This window comes from Sander lucioperca, chromosome 19 (genome assembly GCF_008315115.2).
Source record: "Sander lucioperca isolate FBNREF2018 chromosome 19, SLUC_FBN_1.2, whole genome shotgun sequence".
NCBI lineage: Eukaryota > Metazoa > Chordata > Actinopteri > Perciformes > Percidae > Sander > Sander lucioperca.
In genome coordinates, this window is record NC_050191.1 from 3,321,743 (window position 1) to 3,343,806 (window position 22,064).

General features: G+C 43.8%; 1 protein-coding gene and 1 long non-coding RNA gene across 2 annotated transcripts in view; both read right to left on the reverse strand.

The window, feature by feature from the left end:
• Positions 1-264: 264 nt before the first annotated feature.
• LOC116067554 lies at positions 265-21,849 on the reverse strand. Its single transcript, XR_004109253.2, has 3 exons — positions 21,701-21,849; positions 8,583-8,586; positions 265-276 (listed from the first exon to the last, which is right to left on the reverse strand). It is a non-coding gene; the product is annotated as an uncharacterized LOC116067554 (long non-coding RNA).
• The window catches only part of LOC116067553 (5-hydroxytryptamine receptor 1E), a 44,997-nt gene continuing 34,980 nt past the window's right edge, over positions 12,048-22,064 (reverse strand). The window contains exon 2 of the mRNA XM_031324033.2: positions 12,048-13,279. Within this exon, the coding sequence (XP_031179893.1) occupies positions 12,074-13,210 (1,137 nt within the window). The 5' untranslated portion in view covers positions 13,211-13,279 and the 3' untranslated portion in view covers positions 12,048-12,073. The remainder of the gene's footprint in view (positions 13,280-22,064) is intronic.

The following is a 22,064-nucleotide window of genomic DNA, read 5'->3' on the forward strand; positions in this document are numbered from 1 at the left end:
AAATGTACAACTGTTTAACTAGTATAAAGTTGTAGATAAACCTATTGTGCAAGGTGCACTTAGTGCAGTTGTGATGTCTATGAGTCTTATCTAACACTCAGTGATGAAGTGTTAAAACGTTTTATTGCCTGTGGTAGGAATGATTTCTTGTAGCGGTCAGTGCGACAACGAAGCTGTCGGAGCCTCTTAGAGAAGGTGCTCCTCTGTTGGACCAGTGTGGGGTGGAGAGGGTGGTCGGGGTTATCCATGATAGATAATAGTTTGTTCAGTGACCTCCTCTCCACCACAGCTTCAAAAGTGTCCTGTTTGCAGCCAATAACGGAGCCAGCCTTCCTGATCAGTTTGTTCAGTGTGTTTGTGTCGCTGGCTCCGATGCTGCTGCCCCAGCAGATGGCGGAGGAGTACAGAGCACTGGCCACAACAGACTGGTAGAACATCTCCAACATTCTGCTGCACATGTTGAAGGATCTCAGCTTCCTCAGGAAATAGAGTCTGCTCATCCCCTTCTTGTAAACAGCAGTGCTGTTGGTTTTCCAGTTCAGCCTGTTGTCAATGTTGACACCCAGGTATCTGTACTCCTCAACCATGTCCACATCTCCACCCAGGATGCAAAGGGGCTGCGGAGCCGTTCCCTTCCTCCTGAAGTCAATCACCATCTCTCTGGTCTTATCCACATTCAGCAGCAGGTGATTCTTACCAGACCACTCCACAAAGTCGTCCACCAGCGCTCTGTACTCTCCCTCCTGTCCATCCCTTATACACCCAACAACTGCAGAGTCATCAGAGAACTTCTGGTGACATGACTCTGAGTTGTACTGGAAGTCTGTGGTGTATGAGGTGAACAGAAAAGGAGACAGCACAGTCCCCTGTGGAGCCCCCGTACCACTCACCACCAGATCAGACAGAACACGGTCCAGACGGACAAACTGTGGTCTGTCTGTCAGGTATCAGGTCAGTCAGTGATCCAGGAGACTGTGGACGCACCGACACTCATCCTCTGCAGATTCTCACCTAGTAGCAGTGGCTGGATGATGTTGAATGCACTGGAGAAATCAAAAAATGTGTTTCTCACAGTGCCGCCACCGGCATCCAGGTGCAAATGAGCTCGCTGCAGAAGATAGATGACAGCGTCGTCCGCTCCCAGACGAGGCTGGTAGGCAAACTGTAGAGGGTCCAGAGAAGATCTCACCTGCGGCCTCAGGTAGGCCAAGACCAGCCTCTCCATTATATAATAACACCTGCATTATGTAATAATCTGCCACATTTTGTTATAAAAAAACCCTGATTAATTTTTTTTTTTGTTATTTTTTTTTCTGGTTTTGTTTTGGCGTTTTACAGATATTATTTATTAGATATTCATTTCCACAGGAAATGTTCAATGGACTCAGAAGTGTTAACAATTGTCTGGAAGGGGGTGAAAGAATGTTGCAATAAAGTATAAAAAAAATAATAATCCCTGAACGCAATGTTATACATTTCTCCGCATTAAGTAATACATTATTAGCCTACATAATTCGACAGTTCTTACAAAATGCGGGGGTTGCACTTTTGGGTTTTTTAAAGAAATTAGGCTAATATAAAATAATATGGTGCATTATGTATGAATCATGGTGACTCACAATTCATTTTAAAAATATAGGCTACTAGGCCTATTTGTCTCTTCATTTAGGTTCCCATGTTAATGGATTGGACCGTAAAGCTCACATTGGCTCAGCTGCGTGTCAGCAACAGCACAAAAGCCTGTGTTTGAAGATGCTATAAAGTAGGCTTATGACAATAAAGATGAAAGAAAGAACTGAAATGAAAGAACTTGTCAAAAAAGAACTCGCTATTTAGAAACACTCATACTCGCGCGATTCCAAAATTAGCCGATAAACATTATATTTTTCACCATACATAACCATGGGGGCACACACACACACACACCACATGAAAAGTTTAAAGATAAAAAATATAAAAAAACCTTTTTTTTATGTTAACAACATGTGCTCATCAATTATAACACAAGCTAAGTTTCTGACGGAAAAATGTCTTCCTTCACTCTGTTTAAAACCATATGAATGTATTCATTTGCGTATTTTCCCAGTTCATAGACTGATTTATTGACCTTTTTTGTAAAATTTAGAGAAAATTAGCAGTACTATAAGGCCTATTAACTTACAGCCATTGTGTGCCTGAAGACCAATCGTTTGGTAGAGAAATGTCTACCATGCCAACAATATCATCAGATATCATAGTATATTTTTAAAATTAATTTTGAGTCACTATGATTCATGCTAGAATTCATAAAATTAACATGACATTGTTATAAGTACAGTACAGTACAGTACAGTCCGCCCCATGTGATTGACTGTTTACTCCACACACCCCCTCTACAGAGTCTTCTTCTGTCACTACCACCTCTTTCTCTCAGGATAATGTTAATAGTTTTAAACCCCCCTACAGCCCAGCATTGGTAATTACACATTCTGGTTGGATTGGCAGGTTGAGCACTGCCCCCCCCCTGGTGGCTGAAACGGGTAATTGCATTGTTGTCTGGCCATAGATACATCTTGTGTAGATTTGGACTTTAATACGTTTTATTCCACATTGTTTAAACGGCAAAGTGGATCTACTGATTGCTGTGGATTACTTTTTTTTTTCGTGTTTACGGCAAAATACAGATCTTTTTTCTTAACGTGTCTTAACGTTTTATGGTGTGATTGCACTTCGTTTCTGCGTTTGGATAGGCATCTCAACAGACTGTAGGTCGAACGTTGATTGTTCACTGTTACATTTTAGTTGAATTTAAGTATTGGGGCATTCCGCCACCGTCTGTCTATTGCGTTCCAAGACAGCCGTGCCAGGATTGGATTTCATAAGGGCGAATTTTTAAATTGTTACAATGTAATTTAAAATCGGCTTTAAAAATAAACATATATGTTTATTTAGCATGTTTGTTTTGTTCATATGTGCTCGTGCTGTGTTCCCCAAGTGGTTGGCCAGGTCTCAGCTGCTACAATGAGTTTTATTTTTTTTTGCCCCCCCTGGCTCGAATGTCAAACTCCGCTTATGGCTCGAGGTTGTGTATAAAAACTGCTTTCAAAGTCGGACAGTACCCATTGGGGTTTTTTCCTTATTTGAACTGCAGATGACCAAAGTTGATAGTTCTAATCCGTTTTATTGCATTTTAATCTACTGACCTCCTGGTTCAAACAGTTCTTTTTTGTCAGAATTAACAGTGGGAATTCTCCAACATGTACAACAACATGGTTAAGGAGGCGAGGACATCTTACTTTGCTAACCTCATTTCTTCCAGTAAACGTAACCCTAAAGTCCTTTTTGAAACCATCAACAATATTGTCAATCCTGCTCCTCCTGAAGTGCCGGTATTTTCAAATAAGAACTACAGTGACTTTTTCTATTTCTTTGTAAATAAAATTAGTGATGTCAGAAATGGCATTATCCCCTCTTCTACACCCTATTCGGTTCACTCGAGCCGGCCTCCAATCTTGAACTGTTTTGCTCTGATTTCGCTACAAGAACTCACTGATCTGGTTAGCAGTATGAAATCTTCCTCAAGCCCAGTAGATATTATACCAACTTCCTTTTTTAAAAATGTTCTTTGGTCTGTGAGTACTTGGGTTCTCTCTTTACTCAACAGCTCTCTGCAGTCTGGTTGTGTCCCTTCGTATTTTAAACATGCAGTTGTTCAGCCACTACTAAAGAAAACCAACCTGGATACATCAATTCCCGAAAATTATAGGCCCACTTCCAAGATGCCTTTTATTTCCAAAATTTTAGAAAAAGTTGTTGCTAAACAGCTCACTGCTGTCTTTAATACACACAACATTTTAGACAAATTTCAATCTTGCTTCTGTCAGAAACACTCAACCGAAACTGCTCTTCTTACAGTGTCCAATGATTTATTAATGTCCTCTGACATGGGTGAATGCTTGGTTTTGGTGCTGCTGGACCAAAGTGCAGCTTTTGATACAGTGGACTAAACATCTTCCTTGATAGACTTAAGCACTGGGTTGGTATCTCAAGGAGTGCCCTGGATTGGTTCACCTCTTATCTTTCAGATAGAAGTTTTTCTGTGTCACTTGGTCCCTATTGTTAAGAAACTGCTGACCTTTCCTGTGGGGTGCCTCAGGGTTCTGTGTTAGGTCCAATTTTATTTGCTTTGTATATGCTTCCCCTAGGACATATAATTAGCCAATTTGGAGATATCCGCTACCACTTATATGCAGATGACATCCAGCTATATATCTCTTTTAACCCGGATGAGACTGACAGTGTTGGAACTGCTCAAATGTTTGACTTCCATCAAGGACTGGCTGTCAAACAACTTCCTACAGCTCAATGAAGATAAGACCGAAGTCCTTATTGTTGCTCTGGACACTACAACTTCCGAGATTACTCAGCTCTTGGCATCCCTTTCTTCAGTGGTACAGTCCAAACATCTTGGTGTTATATTTGATAATAACATGTATTTTGATCATCATATCAAATCACTGACCCGCACATGTTTCTTTCAATTAACATTTGTGTTGTCCTCTGGTCAAATTTGACCCCTTTTCAAAGTGTCTATATAAATTTCAACCAAATTGCCCAAAAATAACATGGATAGTTCCGTACATGAAATGGGCTGTAATTATGCATCAACATATGTTCCTCTGATCTTTACTAGTAGCTAAAATAATTAATAATTTCTGGTAACAAAATATTTAGGCAGAATTTAATATGAATTAGTTTTATTGACCATGACTTAAAAAAAAGAAGTGTAAAACTAGCGGTGATAAGTTGGAATGAAGTTGGCTAAGAAGATGTAACACAGAATTAGGTGATAATTTATACTTTATGCTTAATAAAACAGGCAAAACAGACCGGTCATTTTTTTACCATGGTTGAGGACAACACAAGGGTTAAGAAACATTGCCAAACTTAGAGGTGTTGTTTTCGTATTCTGAGCTTGAGATGATCATTCATGGATTTATATCATCCTGGCTTGATTACTGCAACTCCATTTTCACTTTGTCTTAGTAAGTCGTCCCAGGACCGTCTACAACTAGTCCAGAACTCTGCTGCTAGGCTGTTGACCAGGTCCAGCAGGATGTCGCACATCTCTCCAATTTTATACTCATTATATTGGCTTCCGATAAAGTTCAGGATCCAATTTAAAGTTCTTGTTCTGGCTTATAAAGCTTTGCATGGTCTGGCACCTGTTTATATCTCGGACCTGCTCCATCTGTACACTACTACGGATGGACCGTACCCTCAGGTCTTCTAACCAAGGATTACTGGTGGTCCCACGCACTCGTTTAAAAACTAAAGGTGACCGTTCCTTTGAAGCAGTGGCTCCAAACCTGTGGAACGCCCTTCCTACTGTCTTACATTCTGCAGTCTCTTTTGAAGCTTTTAAAAAACAGCTGAAGACACATTTGTTTAAATTCACTTTTGACTCTTGTTTGTAACTTTGGGTTTTAGGTTTTCATCATTGAAATGATTAACACTGGTCATTCAATAATTATTTTCTTTTTTCCCTTGTTTATTATCTATTGGATTTTACAGTATTGTGTGTAAACTTTGGGTTTTAGGTTTCTGTTGGATTGTACTGTATTTTTACAAATGTTTATCATGTGAAGCACTTTGTGACTTTGTCTGTAAAAGGTGCTATATCAAATAAACTTATTATTATTATTATTATTATAAATCATTTTGGTTGGTTATTACATGCACTATATTTTTACATTTTTGTTAAAAAAAAGTGCAACCCCTACATTTTGTAAGAACTGCCTTATTATGTAGTCATTTTCTTACAAAATGCAGATTATTACATAATGCGGGTGTTATTACATAATGAAGTGGACATGTATTATATTTTGACGTTTTATTACATACTGCGTTGTTATTACATAATGCTTTGTTATTACATAATACGTTGTTACACCCCTCGCCAAATATTCCAGCCAGTATATGTCGATCAGTGGTGTTGAGTGTGTCCATGGCTCAGCCTCTGGAATAACTACTGTTGGGGTCAGCTAAGTCTATATCTTCGACGTTCCACTTCTGGGATTGCTCCGTTGCAGACAGAAATCATTTAGGCTGGATATTCGTTGCCTTGGGCTTCCTTTGTGTTGGCATTTCCTTTGTGTTGACTATTGTTAACCTTTTCTCAGATCCAGGGGCGTTGTACTGAATTCCCACTGTTCCCACTAGGTGGCAGTATTAGTTAGATAAATGGACAGGCAGGCCCCTGTGTCTATCTCTCTAACCGGAGACCCATTGTAGATGAGGAGCCGGCCTACAGCTGTTACGGATATACATATTCATCCTGCTAATAATTCTTATAGGCGTAGCACAAAATTCTGGGCCCTGTAGAAAGGGATTTTCTATGGGCCCCTCCCCGCATCCACAGCTATTCATTCTAGCATCTTTTTGGGTCCTCCTCACATGAGGGCCCTGGGTACTCAGTCCCCCCCCCAGTCTGACGCCTGTGCTCAGATCTCTGCAAGGTAAATCAGCTAGCTAGACTATCTGTCCAATCTGAGTTTTCTCGATTGCCCGAATCGATTGTGATTGGTTTAAAGAAATGCCAATAAACCAGAGCATGTTTTTCTCCCATCCCGGAATGCTGTGTGGACTAGCCAGACCTTCCTCCGCAGCGCCGCGGTGGAGAAAGGTCTGGCAAAGCGAGACTAGGCTCAGGTTGATATTAATAACCCCCATGTCCTCTGCATACCTTTTGCCAGCCCACCAAAAGCTTTCTCTTTGTCCTCTGTCTTTTCTCAGCACTCCAATACCACTTCATACAGTGTTGTTCTTCATGTCCTTTGAGGTCAGCGTTGGTCATTAACTGCTTCCTTTTAATATTTAGTAACATCTCTCCCACTAGGACTTGCAGGGCTGAAATGGTGGATGATTTCACTGCTCTGCAACACTGTCTTGGAGATTGTGCTTGTGTCTTATTTAGCAGTTCCAGCAGAGCTTCTGAGGCTCAGCCATAGACTAGACTACCATTATCAAGTACAGAAGGAATCATTGTCACATAGGCTAAATTGTTTTTATTGAAGTCTGCCCACCATTCCACCCCACTTAGGTAACTCATTATATGAATAATAATAATATTAAATATTCTGACACTTTTCCACAGTTTTATTGATGTGATCAGCCGATGTTAACGTAGAGACAAAATAATTCATAAGAATCTAAAAACATTCACCCTCTCCAATGCCCTTCCATACATCTGCAAACTCATCAACTTTTTCCTGGTCAAAACTACTGTTGGTTTTCTCAACTGAAAATGCAAATCCCTAATTATGTGCCCACTGCTTTCTGAATCCTCCCATTAATGTGCAAGATATTCCTTACCCCTTTTCCATAGTGCATCGCCACCTGCAAAAAGAGATCTTTCAATATCTGGTTGTATTTGGGCAAATAACTAATTTAATATTAGTATTGAAAAGATTAGTGGATTTATTACATTCCCTTGTTGGGTCCCATTTTCCACTACAAATCGACTTGATATTTTATCCAGTTGAATACCCTCCCTCCTACACCCATCTTCTTTAACTTTATCAGAAGTCCCTCTTTCCACATCATGTCATAGGCATTTTCAACATAGAAAATACTGCTGTAAGTGACTCTTTATACTCTTTTCTAATCTCATTTTCTAAACAAATCATGGGATCCAGAGTTCATTCCATTCCTAAACCCACTTTGATAGTTGGCTATTCAGTTATCATTCTCTCTATGACCTTGAATTCCTTCCTCCCACACCCTGTTATAAAGACCCCAAAGTTTCCTTAAAGCTGGAAGATTATCTGTGGTGGAAATTTTGCCAGTTGTGTTACACAACAATATTAATAACATGAGAGGAAGCAGGCTTGGTATATATATGTATATAAGTTTAAAGTTTCTTCAGTGTCAGCAGATGCTGTGACTTCAGACCAGCATTTACACCTGCAGCTAGCTGTAATCTGAGCTGCTAGAGCTGTTTAAAAGGGATACTCCCAATAGTGGAAAGAGAAAAAGAAATTAGGCAAGGAAAGTTTAATCTCATCTTAAAATTGGTTGTATTAAAATGTTCATATTATGCTTTTTGGCTTTTTCCCTTTCCTTCATTGTGCTATATATCTTTCTTGTGCATGTTATAGGTTTACAAAGTGAAAAAGCCCAAAGTCCTCTCCAAAGGGACTTACCATCTCCAACAGAAAACACTGTTCACAAACTGCTCCAAACAGCTCTATTGTAGTCCAGCCTTTACTTCAGAGACAAACGTGGTCACTTTGTAACACACGTTATAATGCTCGTCTAGCTGCTAGCGTGGCACGCCCTCATACTCTCCTTCTGACTGGCTACTAGTCCTTACCTAGCTACTGCGCATGTGTGACTCCCAACAAAGATGGAATAGAAGTGTGATGCCTCACTCTGTAGCTAAAACAGAGAGCTCAACACACAGGGTGAAAAGAGGAGCTGCAGCAATGTGCAGTACAATGAGCACTTTAAGAGAACTGGCTATGGCATTTGAAGAGAAAACCCCATTTATTCCAATGAAAGATGCTTGCAGACACTCATGGTTTCCAGATGATGTATGAAACCAGACTTTTTTCTCAACAACTTTTAGATGGATTGACATGAAACTTAGTACACACATTCATGTCAACCTAGTCTATATCCATGTTGTTCCACTTCCGGTATTGTTCATGTGCTGCCGGAAATTCCGCCGGATGTCTTTCATTTCGGCGGGATGTCTGTTACCTTCCGCTTTCTTTGTGTTGGCATTCTAAACACCGGTGGATTTCTGAGGACTATGGTTAACTCCTCCATAGATCTCTGCAGGGTAAATCCAGACAGCTAGCTAGACTATCTGTCCAATCTTTTCTGTTGCACGACTAACCTTTGAACGTACACATGGAAGTTCAAAGGTTAGAACTTGTTTGGGTGTTCCACCCAAACAAGTTCCTTCCTGAGGCTTTTAAACCAAAGGCGGCAATGGCACCGCTGTGCTCTGAAATCCATTGTTTTTAACAGCGTTTCGCTGCTTCGACCAAAGCACGGGCACAGCGGCAAGCACAGCGCAAACCATGTTTGGTCTGAAAGACGGGTGGGTAAACCCTAACCCGCCGAAAACACACCAAGCAACGGCGAAGTGCTGCCAGCAGTGAGCTGCCATTTAATATCTGAAAGCTGCGGCGGCCACTCCGAACTCAGCAAGCCTGCAGCCAAGCAGTAACAGTCATGTGCATCCTGTGACATGTTCACCTATGTTTACAAAGAATATCTTCCCGTTCGCAACACATGAACATGCAGCAGAAAAAATAAAAACATTGCAGAAATACTTCGCCAATGCTTGCTGTGTTTTCGGCGTTAGGATGAATTGTATTGTATTCTTCTAGTGCCATCATCAGGCCAACATTTTGATGTGTCCAATACATATCATAGCCAACCTACACTGGTTTATAATTAAATGCATGCAAAACTAATGACATCCCCATTAGCCGCAGTGGTATCTTGTTTTTAGTGCTAAACTCTCAATCCTGTGTTGGAAACCTATTATTTTGCTTGTCTTTTAATTATAAGGGGTCTAAGCACCAATGATGTTGGAACCCTATAGTTGCTGGGTTTTTTAGGGGTTCAAGCACAAATGCTATGGAAACTCTACAATTGTATTATTTTTTTGTTGACTAGTCCAAACCTTATTGGTTTTGATGGGTTTTGCCAAGTACCCTTATGTGCAGGTCTGGTCTGTATAGGGGCATGGTTAGTTGACTGCACCGGGGAAACAACGCTTTTAGGGACGTTACATCTCTGGGGGCTGGGAATGGGTGCCTTTGGGGGTGGAGCCTACTGCCGCCACAGCATGAAGCAGAAATCTCAAAGGTTGTGGTAGAACTCCCCTCCCCCTCGAGGAAAACCTTACTCTTTGTCCATACTCTTTACCACAATGTTAATTTTGAATTGCTGATGAAGACTTGAAGTGTAGTCACAATGACCCCAAGCAATAAATAGTAAGAGAATTGGAGAAAAAAACAGACAGGATTTGCTAATTCATTATTTGGAGCTGAAAAAAAACACAAATGATAATAAATAGGAATAAAATCTATATAATGAACGGTAGTTATAAATAATTCTTTTATTGAAAAAAACAGGCAATGTATTGTTTGTGAAAAGCATAACATCACACTTCATATTGCCAGTAGACAGATTGCAACTTAGTTAAAGGTGTCATGATTGTGAGTTATGTTCTGTTTCCTGTTTTATTTTGAAGTCTGTCTTGTCTCCCTTGTCTTGTCTAGTTTTACTTCCTGTCTTTAGTTTTCCCTCCCTGGTGATTGCCCTAATGTGTTTCACCTGTTTGCCCAGCCTAGTGTCACCTGTCCCTTGTTAGTCCTCGTTACCTGGTTTATTTAGTCTCTGTGTTGTCTTTGTCTGGTGTCGGATCATTGTGGTGCGGTATGTCGTGTCGTGTGCGATATGTCGTGTCGTGTCGTGTCGTGTCGTGTCGTGTCGTGTCGTGTCGTGTCGTGTCGTGTCGTGTCGTGTCGTGTCGTGTCGTGTCGTGTTGTATGTTGTGTTGTGTGCTGTCGTGGCTACTAGTCTCCTGTGTTTTTTGCTTCCTGGTCTTCAAGTCTTTCGGGATTATTTTGTGTTGTCTGTCTGCCAACCTCTGGAGTCCGTTTCAGAAAGCAGGTTTAGTGAAAACTCTGAGTTTGTTAACCGTGAGATGAGGGGAACTCTGGGTTTTCTGTTTCAGAAAGAGAGGTAACTTAACCTCAGAGTCAGTTACTATGGTAACTGAGTCTGTGAACCTAACCTGGTCGGGAGCAGGTTTTCTTCAAGAAACCTCGAGTTTCTCTCTCTCGAGTCTCCTCCCTCTGACACAGTGCACATTAATTTCCTCGTTCATTCATTCAGTCTGTATCAGGTGCATTTTATTGCAGTTTGTTATCTGCATGAATAAAAACTTAATAAATGAAAACTTATTGTTAGGCAGATTATAAAACGTTTTTTTCTCAAACATGTCATGTCCTTTTGTCGACGATCCCGTTGATGAAAAAGCTGTATTACTTCACAGAGTTTACGTCGGGAGATGATATTGAGTCCCGACTAAATGTATTTTCATTTCCACATTTTTTCACGGTCCATCAGATATGTAGATAGGCTACCTTACCCGTCCTCATATGACTAACATCCACCATCGTGAACATGCTTTTACATCCCAGCAGATTCTTTGTGTCGCATTACGTTTTTTGCAAATGGCATTTTACTTTATTGGTGATGCTGATCATACTGTAATAGTAGAGCCACTGTAGCCGTCAGAAAAGTGACTCGCTCTGAAACGTTTTTTTTAAACGTTTTATGTAGTTGTACCCTGGACACAAACCAGTGAGAGCCATTAAAAAGAAATAAATTATTATACATTATAGTTCTGTTAATGATCATGGTGCTGCAGCCTCAGAATGGGATATAGTAGTAGTCTAGGCCAAGCTTACTTTTTCGCCCACAGGATTGCACCCAAATGAAATTATAGGTGTAATACAATTTCAGTTTTCACCAGTAATATAACTTAACTGTGATTAAATATGAAATTAATACACTGTTAATGCTTATGCATTGACTCAAGCAGCAATTTTCTCCCACAACAATTCTCTCTCTGTTGCAGCAGCAACCACTGTCTTGCTTTTTTAACGAAATACATGTTCAAAGTCGTTGTTTGTGCGCATGAGTATTTCCGCCGACCCGTTTGTTTGTGGTTGTTACCATGGTGAATCGTAGTATGGCTCCATTCATGCTGCCTTTTTATTGTGGTGGTGCACACGCGTGAACATACTCGGAGTTGATTGAACCAACTCATATCAGCTGTTCTGGAACCGAAAACTCAGAGTTGCCCATCTCAGGGTAAATCAACTCAGACATCAGGGTTAGACTCAGAGTTTGTTAAACCTCCTTCCTGAAACGGACCCCTGGACACTCAGATTTGTAAGTTTTTGTTCAATAAACTCCTTCTTATCTGCATTTGGGGCCAAGCTTTGTCTATCCCTCGTCAAGCCATAACAAAAGGTGTATACATTCCCTTTTAACCTCAAACCTATGTGTGCTCTTTTATCTTGAGTAGCTTTTTAAAAGCCATTTTGAAATCGTCATTGAAGCTGGTGTACAGCAGGGGGTTAATGAGAGAGTTGATATAACCCAGCCATGTCAGGAAGTCTGATATAAGCGGAGAAGGCTGTACCATTTGCAGACCCACTAGGACCTCCTTTGAAAAGAAAGGCAGCCAGCAGATAATGAAGGCCCCAAGGATGAGGCCGAGGATTCGAGCTGCTTTCCTCTCACGTGAGGTATATATTTGGTTCTTCTCATCCTGCCCGTCCATGTCTGTCTCAAAGGATGAGATGCGGATGGTAGTGTTGAGTTTGTCAGTAGCCAGCATGGGATCTGAGTTGGACAAGTACGACATACAAAATGTGTGGGAGACACGGCAATGGTCCACAGAGTTCTGACTGCCCATGCTGCGGCTGCTGAGGTGGCGAGAAGAGCCACGCTTCTGGTAAAGAGTTTTTGCGGCATTGTAAATCCTGTAGTATAAGATAAGAATGATGAACATGGGAATGTAAAATGCCCCCAAAGTAGAGTATATAGTGTATCCCAGGTGATCATGCTCTATGATGCACTGTTGGAGGCTGCCGCTGCTTGGCCTCTGCCTCCAGAATAAGGGTGGCATGGATATTAAAACTGAGATGACCCAGACTATTCCCACCATGATGGCTGCGCGGCGGGCCGACCTCTTGCGAGCATACTCGATAGCTTTGGTGATGGCCCAGTACCGGTCCAGGGCAATGACGCACAGGTGCAGGATGGAGCAGGTGCAGCAGGTCATGTCCATGCTCAACCACAACTCGCACACCACCTGACCCAGGGACCATGTCTCCATGGTGATGTAGAGGATGCTTATGGGCATCACGAGGAGCGCCACCAGGAAGTCAGTGACAGCCAGAGAGCAGATGAGGTAGTTGGCGGGCAGGTGGAGCTTCTTGGTGGTGCAGATGGCGACGATGACAGCGGCGTTAATGAGCGCAGTGAGGAAGGTAAGGAGGCTGAGAACAACAACCACCACCGCCATCCCGTCTGTGAATTGGATTGCCTGTCGGCTGCTGGCAGGTGGGACAGTGCAGTTTGTGATGTTAGGTCCCCAGGCGCTCCACCCTGGGTAGCTTTCCTTGTCCATCCCTAGACCTGGGCTGGCCACTTCCTCCCTCCCAGGGAGACAACGCTCCCTCACGAGTCAAAGGTCAGTCTGAAACAACAAAACAGGCAAATACTACATTAGAGACAGTCAAAGTACCCTTTCAGTGTTCTACACCCAGTTCAGGTTGCTTCCTGCAGTCCACACAATGCATGCTGGGATACTCTGCAAACTGATATGAATAGAAACCTGCTGGCAAAGAGAATGGAAATATATGGTACTTTGTTAAGGTTTTATGCTGTTGTGTATAGTGGTTTGTCTAATGGTTTGACTCTTCTGTCTGACACTTTGGTCCATGACAAAAAAGTATTTTAAAAATAAATGGTCTGATTGCAATTGCTATTTGCAGTCAACCAATGGCAATTAGTAAATTCAGTAAAACATGCTAAACCACTTACAGCCTATGGTTATTAACAAATGCAGTGGAAGTGGATTTGTGAATTTGTGTGTTCTGAGTCTTGAGTTACTGCTAAAACACATTGAGGGGAGAAGCTAAGTGGTGACTATCACTGGCAACAACAGCTCAGTGGCAGCTGTCACTGTGGACATTGGCGGTTGACTGCTGCTCCTGTACAACCTCTCAACACACATCAGCTGAACCAATAATCATAGACAGGCGGGCCAGAGCAGCAGCATGCTGTGAATACGGCCAGGTCCCCGGGGAAAAACACACTGAACTCTGAGTTATACCTTTTAAATCTTAAATCTCAGGGTATTTTAATGCATCAATAATTATAATTCAGTAATGTAATATATATTATTCTGAAATGGGAATCTGAATGCGAGGTAACTTAGTGGTGTTTTTGTCATGGGTTGGTGTGGGTCTTATTTTGGTAGTCTGTTTCTGTTCGGTATTTTGCTTAGTTTCCTGTTTTATTTTGATAATCTGTTCTCTGTCTTGTCTTGTCTTGTTTTACTATGTTTTCCCGCTCTTGTGTTTACCTGATGTTTTCCACCTGTTTCCCAGCCCTTGTGTCACCTGCCTCTTGTTTCCTCGTTACCCCGTGTATTTAGTCTTTGTCTTCCCCTTGTCTTGGGTTGGATCATTGTTTTGTGTTGCGTGCCTTTCCCTGTAAGTTTGCTCCAGTTGTTTCTCTGAGTTTCTTTGTATTGTTTGCCAGTCTCTGTACTGCCGTTTTCTGTTATATTAAATCCTGAAGCTCGCACCATCTCCTGTCTGCTAGTATCTCTCTGCAATTGGGTCCTGAATCTCTCGCTAAACATAACAGAATGATCCGACCCTAGAGATGGACCCAGCAGCTATGGCATTTAAGCCAGTTATTCACCCACTGGACTCGGATGGGGAACTGTTAATTGAGTTTATCGCTCCCTGCATGAGGAGGACCCCGCCTTCGCTAGGCACCTTATGGAGGTGCGTTGGCAGGCCACAGCACAGGAGTTTCGCCTCCCCGTCTCCATGCCTGTGTTTTGTCCTGAGCCTCAGCTAACCTGTGTACCTGAGCCTGTGCTAACCTGTGTACCTGAGCCTGAGCTAACCTGTGTACCTGAGCCTGAGCTAACCTGTGTACCTAAGCCTGAGCTGACCGGTGTTTCTGAGCCTGAGCTAACCTGTGTATCTGAGCCTGAGCTGACGTGCAACCCTTCTGTTCCCGGGCTGGCGTGCAGCTCTCCTGACCCTGGGTTGACGTGCAGCTCTCCTGATTCCGGGCGGACGTGCAGCTCTCCTGAGCTGGCGTGCAGCTCTCCTGACTCCGGGCTGACGTGCAGCTCTCCAGAATCCGGGCTAGCTAGCAACCTCTCTGAGCCCCGACTAGCTAGTAGCCTTCCTGAGCCCAGGCTAGCAAGCAGGCCCCCTGAATCCAGGCGAGCTAGCAGCCTTCCTGAGTCCCGGCTAGCTAGCAGCGTCTCAACTTCCCCGCTAGCTAGTAACCTCCCTGAATCCGGGCTAGCTAGCGACCACCCTGAGCCCCGGCTAGCTAGCAACCTCCCTAAATCCAGGCTAGCTAGTAAACCCCCTGAATCCAGGCTAGCTAGCAACTTTCTTGAGTCCCGGCTAGCTAGTAGCCTTCCTGATCCCAGGCTGGCTAGCAGCCCCCTTGAGCCCCAGCTAGCTAGTAGCCCTCCTGAATCCAGGCTAGCTAGCAGCCTTCCTGAGTCCCGGCTAGCTAGCAACCTCCCTGAGCCCCAGCTAGCTAGCAACCCCCCTGATTCCCTGCTAGCTAGCACCTCCCCTGAATCCAGGCTAGCTAGCAGCCTTCCTGAGCCCTGGCTAGCTAGTAGCCGTCCTGAGCCCAGGCTAGTTAGCAGCCCCTCTGAATCCAGGATAGCTAGCAGCCCCCTTGAGCCCCAGCTAGCTAGCAGCCCTCCTGAGCCCAGGCTAGTTAGCAGCCCCTCTGAATCCAGGATAGCTAGCAGCCCCCTTGAGCCCCAGCTAGCTAGCAGCCCTCCTGAGCCCAGGCTAGTTAGCAACCCCCCTGAATTTAGGCTGGCTAGCAGCCTCTCTGAGCCCCAGCTAGCTAGTAACCTCCCCGAATCCAGGCCACCTAGTAACCCCCTTGACTCCAGGCTTGCTAGCATCCTTCCTAGTGTCCCCAAGCTGCCCAGTGTCCCAGCACTGCCCAGCTTCCCCGAGCTTCCTAGTGTCCCCAAGCTGCCCAGTGTCCCAGCACTGCCCAGCTTCCCCGAGCTCCCTAGTGTCCCCGAGCTCCCTAGTGTCCCCGAGCTTTTCGTAGAGTTTCCTAGAGTTCCTGAGTTTCCTAGAGTTCCCGAGTTTCCTAGAGTTCCCGAGTTCCCTAGTGTCCCAAGGCTGCCCTTTAACCTTGATCCCGGGCTGACTAGCAGCACCCCTGATTCCTGGCTGGCTAGCAGCTTCCCTGATTTCCGGCTGGCTAGCAGCCTCACAGATCCCTGGCTGGCTAGCAGCTTCCCAGAATCCCGGCTGGCTAGCAGCCGCCCCGAGCTTCGGCTGGCTAGCAGCTTCTCTGAACCCCGGCTGGCTAGCAGCCTCTTAGATCCACAGCTGGTTAGCAGCATCCCTGATTCTCGGCCTGCTAGCAGCCACTCTGAATCTCCGCTGACGTTCAGCCTTCCAGAATCTCCGCTGACGTTCAGCCTTCCAGAATCTCCGCTGACGTTCAGCCTTCCAGAATCTCCGCTGACGTGCAGCCTCCCAGAATCTCCGCTGACGTGCAGCCTTCCAGAATCTCCGCTGACGTGCAGCCTTCCAGAATCTCCGCCTGACTCCAGCCCAGCTGAACCGTCGCCTGACTCCAGCCCAGCTGACCCGTCGCCTGGTCTCGGCCCAGCTGCCCCTTCGCCTGCGCAGCCTCCCAAGGGGCTCCGCCTTGGCCGGCCTGCTCGGCCCCCGGTGGGGCGCTGCCCTCGACGTCCAGTACGGCCACCAGAGAGATTCTGCCTTCGTCGCCGGTGGCCAGAGGGGTTCTGCCTTCGTCGCCGGCCACCAGAGGGCTTCTGCCTTCGTCGCAGGCCGCCAGAAGGTTTCTACCTTCGCCAACCTGTTCGGCCGCCTGAAGGCTTCAGCCTTCGTTGCTGCTCTCTGCCCCCTGTTGCCGAGGCCTCTCTGCCCCCTGTTGCCGAGGCCTCTCTGCTCCCTGTTGCCGAGGCCTCTCTGCTCCCTGTTGCCGAGGCCTCTCTGCTCCCTGTTGCCGAGGCCTCTCTGCTCCCTGTTGCCGAGGCCTCTCTGCTCCCTGTTGCCGAGCTCTCTCAGTCCCGAGTGGCCTCTCTGTTCCCTGTGCCCCAGTGACTCTCTGTTCCCTGTGCCCCAGCGACTCTCTGTTCCTTGTGCCCCAATGACTCTCTGTTCCCTGTGACCTAGGGCGTTGTGCCCCAGTGACTTTCTGTTCCCTGGTCCCCAGTGGCTTTCTGCCTCCCCCGGACTCTCTTTCGCCCCTCCGGGGTTGACTTATTTTGTTTCTAGAGTCGTCCCTCCTCCGGGCCCCCTCCGCCCTCCCTGGGTTGTTTCTGCCTGTTTTGTTTTTTTGGACATCTGGGATCTGTCCCTTGGGGGGGGTCCTGTCATGGGTTGGTGTGGGTCTTATTTTGGTAGTCTGTTTCTGTTCGGTATTTTGCTTAGTTTCCTGTTTTATTTTGATAATCTGTTCTCTGTCTTGTCTTGTCTTGTTTTACTATGTTTTCCCGCTCTTGTGATTACCTGATGTCTTCCACCTGTTTCCCAGCCCTTGTGTCACCTGCCTCTTGTTTCCTCGTTACCCCGTGTATTTAGTCTTTGTCTTCCCCTTGTCTTGGGTCGGATCATTGTTTTGTGTTGCGTGCCTTTCCCTGTAAGTTTGCTCCAGTTGTTTCTCTGAGTTTCTTTGTATTGTTTGCCAGTCTCTGTACTGCCGTTTTCTGTTATATTAAATCCTGAAGCTCGCACCATCTCCTGTCTGCTAGTATCTCTCTGCAATTGGGTCCTGAATCTCTCGCTAAACGTAACAGTTTTTTAGTGGTTGTTGCCATAATTTTTAGCCAAGAAAGTGTGTCTGTCAGTCGGGGAGGGAGGACGGCGAGGTGGTGATGTTTTTAGCGGCTGTTGCTGTAATTTTAAGCCGATAAAGTGTCTGTCAGTTGCGGTCATGATGTTTTAGCGGTTGTTGCAGTAATGTTAAGCAGCGATAGGGTGGTTGTCATTCGGGTACAGAGCTCCGCGTGAGCACAGGCTTTTATGACTGTCAATATAGCCAGCATCTAACGTTAGCTACTCCACTGTGCTGTGGAGTAATGTCTGGCTATGTGAGACAAGCGTCTAGCAACATTGATGCTGTGTTCTCAACCTTGCAACCCCCCGTGAACTTCGAGTCTGGGGAGGTGGGGGCGGGGGAGACGACTCTCTCCTGGGGTGTTTCTCAGTCTGTGTTCTTCTATTGACTTGTGTTCTTGTGTCCCTGTGAAACGTCATCTTCTGTGGCCAAAGTACTGTCCCAATACACAAGTTCACATTTTGTCAAGAACAGTTAAAATTCCTGGAAATGTTCTTGACACGCCCATTTTACCAAGGATGCATTGGTTGGCACCTTGTATGAACTTGGCAGCAACCGTATCCCAACATTTATTTCGGCATTGAACGAGGGTCGGGTGTCCGGTACATAGACAGACCAACAAAGAGACAATTTTTACAATTTTCGTCATCTAATTCATCACTAAATTCACTTCTGAGAACGTTTTTAGGTGAGAAATTAACTGTGTAGATTTCTAATATAGGCCGTCTTACGAAATTGACAATTTGCGCAAAAGTTTTCGGAGTTGAGAAGCTCCATAAAGTGACACGACAGCCAGCTAGTGCCTGCCGGGGCCGCTAGCTTGTTGCTTGGACAGTCACGCTCAGAGACCCCGCTGTAAGCCGGAGGTCTCTCAGACCGGTCTCGTAAATAGGCTTTTATTCCACCGTTGACGGATTTTTTGTTTAAATATCACAACACATGTCCATAAGATTAACGGGAACCTGTGGATAATTGCCTTTTTTGGAGTCAAACTCCATAAGCGCCTGTGGACTTAACAACCTCGCTGGCCGGCAGTCACACACACACACACACACACACACACACACACACACACACACACACACACACACACACACACACACACACACACACACACACACACACACACACACACACACACACGGCCACAGCGCAGCAGGCTAAGGCAGGGGAGAGAGAGATACCCGTTTCTCTTCGGGAGACTTGTTTAAATTATGACATAGGCTATATACATTAGATTTAATATTTAATTCACACTTTTTTGGTGTATTTGTTTTCTGATTTTTTTTTTTTTATTAGAAGTTGAGTTTCAGTCTGTATGATACATTTACAGTTGTAGCCTACATAAAGTGTTAACATGCTATGGCATGTTATGTAGACTAAAGGGGAGACACCAACGTTTCTAATTTGTATTGCTAATTAACATCTGTTGTCCCTGGGCATATACAGTGCACTAAAATAATATAGAAATGATAATTCCACATAACACTAATAGGGACACTTAGGACACGCCAGTGCATAGGCCTACTCATTCAGAGAGGCATGCTTCTTTTTTTTAATTAACTTGACTAAAACTAATACACTAATAATAGTAGGGATCGCGTTCCACTCTTTTGAATAAGGGGTGTTTGAGCTAAACCATAAACAAAAAAATTAAAGCTCAATAAGTTTTATTTTTCAATATTAGTGCAATAGTTGTAACGTCATGAGGTTTTCTTGTCCGGAGATTGTTTAAATATAAAGTGGTTATATTGTTTTCTAGCTGTTATTTTGGAGCACTGCAGGTAGCCTCTGTGCTGGGGGTGTTGCACAATAACAGGAAGAATGCATCATCTCAAACTGTTAACAGCGTTTTCTGTGCTTGTGAACTTGCGAGTTCATTCTTCCAAGAACAACCAGCAAGAACGTTGTCCCCAAGAACACAAGTCCATTCTTTGCATTCTTGAAATTGAGAAACAGCCCATTGTTTTGAATTTGGACTACAGTAACTATTTTAAACGCTAGCTGTTGTGAATTCCTCACACTACGCAGGTTACAGTGTGTGTAGTTACGGCTACGTTAGTTACGTACTAAATGTTAACCGTTTTTACCTGTGATGTGAAGCTGCTAATTCATCTGTATTTTGCGAGTGTAAGGTATTTTATTGTGTAACCTCTCAGTTGAAGGTTAAGAGGAAGTTACAGTAAACATAGAGCTTTTATTGTGATGGGGAAAACGGAAGTGAATAAAGTGTTGTATTTTCTTCTTTCCTCTTACTACCCTCTCTAACTTTAACTAAAACGAAAGAAACTCCTGAGGCAAAACGAGCGGAGCTAATACTCGTGCTAATATACACTGCAAAAAGCTAAACTAGCGTTGAGTTAGCAGTGGCTAACTGACTTTACTTGACAACTGCCTATCCATGTAGCTAGTAAACTTACGATAGGCCTCAATGGAGAAAACATCCCACCGCTGCCACCAATGTAACCGAGGGTTTCTCTAGCTTGCTAACTTTCTACTGTACATCACACGTTATTAGCTAATGTGTGATACGTTTTTGGGAGGCTTTTATCATTATTGTGCTGGACAAGATGTTTATTTTACTTGCAGAGTGTGATAATTGTACATTTCAGTCATTCATCAGTATTTGTTAATTAGTGATTTATAACCTTCTGTTTGTTAACAGATAATAGTAGTTATAAGAGCTATGACATTAATGTACCTTTTTTTGGGTTTATTTCAGAAACTTTATCCACCAGTACACCATCTTACTACCAAGTAAAAAGTAGAACTCCACCTGGTGACCTGTGTTCTCTGATAGGAGCCCTGAAGCGGCCAATACACATTATCTAGCATTCTCAGCATTAAAATCCCAACACTAGCTGTCAGTATTACATATTGGACCTTTAAACACACACACACACACACACACACACACACGATTATTAGATACAGTTCATGCACTGCATATACTGTTAATCTTTCCACCATCTGCTTCTCTCTCTCTCTCTCTGGTTTTAAGAAAGTGCATTTTTACCAAACTTTACAGTCTATGGTTTTTAGGAAAATGAATGAGTCGTTTAACATTTTAGTTAGTTGTGCAGACACACCATAACCTTTTGCAACCTTTTGCAGGTTTGTAAAATAAAATGAAACGGCAACTACAATCAAGACAAAGAGAAATGCACTTCATATTATAAATCAACCGGCAAATTCTAATTTATCACCCCTCTTTCTCTTTTTGAAAATACAAAAAGATTGAGTTTAAGTATTTTCCACCTGGACCTGTAAGCTCTTTTCTCCTTTTTCTATTCCTGCTGTAACTTGTGTCACTCAGCGCCCTGCACTCACTCACTCACTCACTCACGCATGCACACACGCATGCACACACACGCATGCACGCATGAACGAACACACACACACACACACACACACACACACACACACACACACAGAGACCTGCATTGACTCATCAGTCAGCCCAACGACTGTTCCAATTCAAAGTCTACATCCAGCCAAGTATGGTTTAAATGATCAGAAGTGTTCTTTCTCAGCTATTTTTATCGAGATACTTGACCTGCGTGGACTTGTGGTAGACAAGTTTCCTAGGATGCATTTCACATCAATCATGGCTGGGAATTTGAGCCAGGCTCAAAGCTGTTATTTTCATCCTAGTCAGTTTCTGTGTCACTAAATTCAGTTTTAATATTTTTTTAGGTAGTTAGTTTTAAGTTAATACAACATGATGTTCATTTTTGAAATTTTTGCCCCATTTATTTTTAAATAGATGATAAAGAAGGGGATGCTTTGGGGTGCGGCTAACGCCAACCTGTTAATCAGGCCAGAGGCTTTGCAATGCGTGTCCATGACACTGCGTACATTAAAATAGCCGTGAACTTGTTTTGGGTGTTGTCAGTGTTTTCACTTAATCAAACTTGATTGGAACATTTTGGTTGCCTAAAAATGTCTTGTTCAGCGTTCGGTAGAACCTTGTCAACCAAGACTAGCTAGATAGCGCTCATTAGTTAGTAACTTAAAGGCCGTGTTGCAGGGTTCATTTTCCAACAAATTTGCGCAATTTGCTTGTTGGTAATAAACATTTAAACTGTTATCCATTGTATTTGATGTTGTTGGGTATCACAAAATGGAATATAATATGAAAAAGAAGGTACTATTTTACAGTGGTTTGCAATGATTCTCCTTTCCCCCACAATGCATTGCATTATGTCACGTTGGGGAGACGACAGACCAAAGCCTGTCTCGGTCTCTGCCACTGGCCTTGCCAAATATGGCTTTTGGTCTCGACCGAGTCCAGGTGTCTTTATTATGTTTATAATAATATTGGAGGGAAAGTGAAACACAGCTTGGACGGGGATGTTGTTCGGCTTTTCACAAGT